The 6,055-nt window shown below is 43.4% G+C and overlaps 1 protein-coding gene across 1 annotated transcript; it reads left to right on the top strand.

Annotated features, from left to right (window-relative positions):
* Positions 1 to 1,015: 1,015 nt before the first annotated feature.
* Positions 1,016 to 5,796, top strand: LOC128744199 (dihydroorotate dehydrogenase (quinone), mitochondrial-like). The gene is made up of 3 exons (XM_053841028.1): positions 1,016 to 1,399; positions 4,532 to 4,965; positions 5,037 to 5,796. Exons 1-3 carry the CDS (start codon positions 1,016 to 1,018, stop codon positions 5,794 to 5,796), a joined length of 1,578 nt encoding a protein of 525 aa, XP_053697003.1.
* The last annotated feature ends 259 nt before the right edge of the window (positions 5,797 to 6,055 follow it).

The raw sequence follows: 6,055 nt of genomic DNA, 5'->3' as shown, positions 1-6,055 counted from the left end.
GGGAAGGCAAGAACATGAAAATAATGAAATAATGAATATAGTCTAATATTTTCTCAATTATTAAACGTCTGTTTGGGAAACATGGAATCTATTGTATTGTTATGGAATTTTTGAAAAATTTCCAATCGATTGATACCAATATCTCTAGAATCTGTTGACGGATGACTGAGTTATAGGCGTACAAACCATAACCACTTTTCGTTACATGTTCCCTTTTCGTTTTTCTAAAGTGCACCCCAATATAGAAATCAAAGAAGTAGTCCTACTTCAAAAAGATCCGTGAGGCACTGTGGGATGCATTCGCATACTTCTAACTTGGAAAGAAGTTTTTCTTACATAGTCAAAGAATTTAGTGCAGAAGAATGTCTTACTGCACATCAGCTTGGTATCGTTAAGATATATAATGATCACTCTATCAGCGAGCTAAAAAGAAATGCAACCACTAGAGGCGAATCTCTTATAATTGGATCGTTAGATGGCAGTAGTTGCAACGGTGGTACTTATCGGACTCCTATATATACGTGGGAAAACGCTCTTGTTTATTTTGAATACGAGATAACACTAAGGGATTATATTGCTACAGTAGATAATGAAAACGATGTTAGACTTCTGAGAAATGGGTTGAAATTTAGATTCCGAGGAGGGATATTTAACTTGGAATATAGATTACAACAGAATCTGTGAGCAAACAGATTTCGAAGTCATATTCGGAACCGTAAATAAAACAAGAGATGGAAACAAACCTAAAGATATGTCTTCAGTCATTTATAGCACCATTTCTGAGACACATTTGTTCTCCATAAGGACGAAAAAGCAAACAAAAGTTTGTGGACATGTAGGTTTTACGACAGACCACCCTCGAATGCTTATCGTTGAGATAAACGGCTTTCAATCTCCTTTTAGAAGGAAGGCCATTTCAGGAAAGAATCTGGATTTGTTTACTTACTTTAACTCTAAAATCACATTGGTAGAGAGTTATATAGGGCAGAAATTAAATGATGTTTATACTACCGTGATGACTGAAATGTGTAAAGTTGATAAGGCTTTAATGGAAACCAAATTAACGTTAGCCCGATTGAATCCTACAGATTTCGTTTCCAGCATCACGAAGAGATCCGGATATACTGCTGTAGTAACCGGAGAGGTTCTGCATATTCTTGAATGCAAACCTGTGAATGTGATACCACGTTCAGACGAATTGTGTTATCAGGAAATTCCTGTGACATACAACAATAAGTCAATGTACATTGCTCCAGTTACGAAAGTATTGCAATTACGTGGAACGCAAATAGATTGTACTCCACTTATGCCTGCTAAATTTCAAATAGGTGGTCGATGGTTTACCGCTAATGGAAGGCTACGAGAAACAACACCTCCATTGAAGCTTACCACTGATTTGGTAACGTCATGGACATATACACCTTTACCTAATTTGATGGAAAGTGGTATTTATGATGCGGATAATGTACTGAAGATGCGCAATATGATTTATGACAACGGCGAAAGACGCATTGCTTCCAATGTTTTATATAAATTGCTTGCAGGACAAAACCCTGACATCCAAGGGTTCCGCATAGACGCTCTTATAAATAGTAACGTTATAGAACATGCTATTCAGAGATACTGGACTAAATTATTAACTTGGTCTACTTGGTTAGGAAACATAACTTCCACTTTTATTGGATTATATATGATGGGAAGAATCATTAAATTTATAGTTGATACCATTATGCATGGTCGTATATTATACGACATATATGGAATGGGTTGGCAGTTACTTGCATCATTTTGGGTCTCATTAACTAATTTTTTGTCGCATAACGCAGCGCGGGTACAAATGCTGCGTAGAGCCACCCGTCAGAATGTGGAGCGAAGAACTGCTTCCACCTGTCGACCACCTCGCGCTCGTTTGTAATTAGATTCCCTCCCTCATCCCTACACATGTCAGGTTTCGGTGTGTAGCCCTTCCGAGTTTGGTTCACCTTCTCATAAAACTTGCGCGTGTCATTAGCTCGGAATAGTTGCTCTAATTCTTCACGATCTCTGTCCTCCTTTTGGCGCTTTTTTCTCCTCAGGATCGTGGTCAACTGGTTCCTAGCTCGTCGGTACTTGGCCAAGTTCTCTCTAGTGGCAATACTTAGATAATTTTTCCAAGCATTTTTTTTCTCCTCCACCGCTTGTTGGCATTCCCCATCAAACCAATCATTTTGTGTACTCCGAGGCTCAATACCTAGTGCCGCGGTAGCGGCCTCTCCGATGGCCGAGCGTATTCTGCCCCAACCGTCTTCGAGGTTTGAAGCACCTAACTCCTCGGAAGAAGGCAGTGCCTCATTCAGTACTCGCGCGTAGTTCTCGGCAGCTTGTGGGTTATCTAGCTGCCTGATGTTCAGCCGAGGAGGGCGGCTTTGACGTGTCCGGTATACGGTGGACAGCTTTGAGCGCACATGTACTGCTACTAGGTAACGGTCAGAATCAATATCCGCACCCCGACGGGAGCGTACGCTAGTGATGTTAGAGAAGAACCGGCCCTCTATGAGAACGTGGTCAATTTGGTTTATTGTACGTTGGTCAGGTGATCTCCAGGTGGCTTTGTGGATATCCTTGCGCGGGAAAAAGGTGCTTCGGATCACCAGGCCTCGGGAAGCTGCGAAGTTTATACATCGTTGGCCGTTATCGTTTGTGTCGGTGTGCAGGCTATGGGGTCCTACCGCCGGTCTATACATTTCTTCCCTACCGACCTGGGCGTTCATATCCCCGATGACGATCTTGATGTCCCGTGACGAGCAGCTGTCGTACGTTGCCTCCAGCCTCGCGTAGAACGCTTCTTTCTCATCATCGGGTCTACCTTCGTGCGGGCAGTGCACGTTAATGATGCTATAATTGAAGAAACGGCCCTTTATCCTCAATACACACATTCTCTCGTTGATCGCCTTCCAATCTATCACGCGATCCTGCATTCCGCCCAGCACTACAAAGCCCGTTCCCAGTTCGTTGGTAGCGCCACCGCTCTGGTAAAACTGGGCCTTTCCGCCACGGATCTTCCATACCTTCTCTCCTTTGCGACAGATTTCCTGCAGAGCTACGATGCCGAGTTTGCGGGGTTCCAGCTGTTCAATCAGCACCCGCTCGCAACCTGCGAAATTTAGCGATCTGCAGGTCCAAGTCCCGAGTCTCCATTCGTCGTCCTTATTCCGTCGCCTAGGTCGATGCCGAATATTCCGCTCCGAATATGCTTGAATGTTGTTAGTTTAAGTTTAGTTTAGGTGTGTAGCCGTACTGGGGCAACACTACCGAGTCTCGCGATGGGGCTGCCATCTCATAGTGCCGAGACGCACTATACCTCCTTCCCGGTTAGTATACGACCTTAGTTTCCACCGGGGTTGGTTACCCGATCTCCGCTAAGGTTGCTCGTATTCCGGCTGGTACCACGAGGAGGTCGGGATCGGAGTTGCTGGATAAGAGGCTAACGACCACTATGGGGTCTATATTCCGCATTATCTAGCCATTTACCAACCAGTGTCAACCCGGATTGAATAAACAAATTCGACATAAGTATGGAGCTTAAGCTGACAGTTCAATATTTATAAGTACTCAAATAACTGCGGATGAAATACTAACTCTACTTTTAAATACTTAGAATTGAAGCTGGTAATATTTTCGGAGCTTGGACCCCAAAAGCTCTACTTAAATGATTTCATGAATCGTGGGGCCCCAGCAATTGAACATTCGTGAGTCGTATAAAAAGTTTAATTGAAATACTTACTTACTTAAGTGACTTGCCGTCCTAAGACAAAGCCTGTTGTAACGGACGCATCTAATTAAACGTTTATTAGATTATTTAATCAAATCCCAAATTCATTTTATTTTCTGTAACTAAAGAAGGTTTTGAAAAGTAGGTTCATAAATCGTGTATTTTCAGTACCTGCGTGTACGAATTGTAGAAAGATTAGAAGAAAGGATCAATAAAACAAACCATAATCCAAAACCAGGTATCTGAGCAAGACCCCTTTGGTGATTAGGCTGCATAGGTAGTTACAGTGTACCACGTGTATATGCACTTACCATGTTTATCAGGCAGGGTCCGAACGGTCCGAACACACTTTACCCCCGCCCCAGGTAGCGTCAAAGATAAGCCGGGAGAAAGTAACCTTTGTTTTGACTAGCGGAAGGAACAGGCAGAGTAAATAATTTCGTATTATTCATTAGGTAAAATTGTCTACGCCCTTTAACAATGAATGCACGAAAATGGAAATACCAACCAACCAGGTACAGTTCAGGGAATCAGTCGGTAAATAATTTCCCACTTCTCTATCTCTTTCACCACACCTGGATCAAATGATTTGAATTTGTATCGAAAGATAGGAAAAACCAAAGTTATCACTTTCACTCCAATTAGCCATAAGGATTTAGAATAATTGAATTTACCTAACTACGTATAAATAGATCAGCTTTACGAAAAAATAAACTAGTGCAAAATCAGACCAGCAGTAAAGCTTCTCATCCGAACGATCCTTTTGATTATTCTCCACAGCCAGCTCAATCACACTGCTCAATCATGAATCCAGTTCGCTCTCTATTGAAGGTAACAGCGCTCGGAGCAGCAACCTTTAGCATCACCTGCCTGTACAAGGGAAATGAAAGGTTCTACGAAAACATTTTCATGCCGATCGTTCGGCTCGCTCCGCCGGAAACTGCTCATCATCTGGCGGTGTTCGGCCTGAAGCTGGGATTGATTCGACCCGGATATCAAGATCCCGGCGTTCTGCGCACCCAGCTGATGAATATGGTTCTGCGCAATCCGGTCGGTATCGCTGCCGGTTTTGACAAACACGGCGAAGCGGTCTGTGGACTGCATCTGCTTGGGTTCGGCTTTGTGGAGGTCGGATCGGTTACGCCCCAGCCGCAGCCGGGAAACCCGGGACCGCGAGTGTTTCGGTTGAATGAGGATAAGGCGATTGTCAATAGGTATGTGTGTGAACTGAACGTGTTCTGTTATAATGGTAACATTGTTTCATATTACCAAATTTTTTTTTCAGATACGGATTTAATAGTGAGGGCCACAAAGTGGTTTACGAGCGGCTGAAAGAAGCTCGTCAAAAGTGTGGCGAAGATGTTGTGTTAGGAATAAATTTAGGAAAAAATAAGCTTTCTAAGGATGCGATCCGCGATTACGTGAAAGGAGTGAAACGATTTAGTGGCTTAGCTGATTATCTCGTTATCAATATAAGTAGCCCGAATACGCCCGGTTTGAGGACTATGCAAAACAAAAGTACGCTTTTCGTATTGTTGAGTGAAGTCCTGAAGGTACGGAGTTCCCTGCCGCTGGCAGAACAAAGACCTATTATGGTGAAACTGGCACCGGACTTGTCCGATGAAGACATCCAGGAGATAGTCACAGTTGTATGCAGCAAAGCATGTGCCGTCGACGGACTAATCGTATCGAATACAACCATCGAAAGGCCATCTAGTCTGAAGAGCATCAATGCCGGCCAGCTGGGCGGCTTGAGTGGGCAGCCATTGTTCCAAAGATCTACCCAACTGGTGGCCAAGGTGTACAAATGGACCGAGGGAAAGATTCCCATCATCGGCGTTGGAGGGATTTTCAGCGGTCGCGATGCGTACAATAAAATTCTGGCCGGTGCCAGCGCGGTTCAACTATATACGGCGTTTATTTACCATGGACCACCGATTGTGATACGAGTCAAACAGGAGCTTGAGGAGCTACTGAAAGCGGACGGGTACGACAGCGTGCAGCAAGCCGTCGGCAAGGGCGTAGATCAGATCTTACAAAGTTGATGATTGGTTCTAAGAAGAAAGATTTTTAACGTAGAACTACGTTTTTGTTTTCTATTCTATATTGGGGTGCACTTTAGAAATTCGAGAAATGTGCATGTAACGAAAAGTGGTTATGGTTTGCGCGCATAACTCAGCCATTTTTCAATGGATTTTCGAGATATTTGTATCAATCGATCAGTATTTTTTCTAAAAATTGATAAATATAGCAAAAAATCAGAGGGGTTGTGTACAAGACACGACCGCATATATAGGTGACGCA

This window comes from Sabethes cyaneus, chromosome 3 (assembly GCF_943734655.1).
Source record: "Sabethes cyaneus chromosome 3, idSabCyanKW18_F2, whole genome shotgun sequence".
Lineage (NCBI taxonomy): Eukaryota > Metazoa > Arthropoda > Insecta > Diptera > Culicidae > Sabethes > Sabethes cyaneus.
This window is presented reverse-complemented; position numbering and strand designations above follow the sequence as displayed.

What these genes read in the sequence shown, in the direction of transcription:
- LOC128744199 (XM_053841028.1), top strand. Translation starts at nt 1,016, where the DNA reads ATGACTGAAATGTGTAAAGTTGATAAGGCTTTAATGGAAACCAAATTA. An exon ending in TGAAGCTTACCACTGATTTG is followed by an intron (nt 1,400 to 4,531) that starts GTAACGTCATGG and finishes TATTCTCCACAG; the next exon opens with CCAGCTCAATCACACTGCTC. An exon ending in GATAAGGCGATTGTCAATAG is followed by an intron (nt 4,966 to 5,036) that starts GTATGTGTGTGA and finishes TTTTTTTTTCAG; the next exon opens with ATACGGATTTAATAGTGAGG.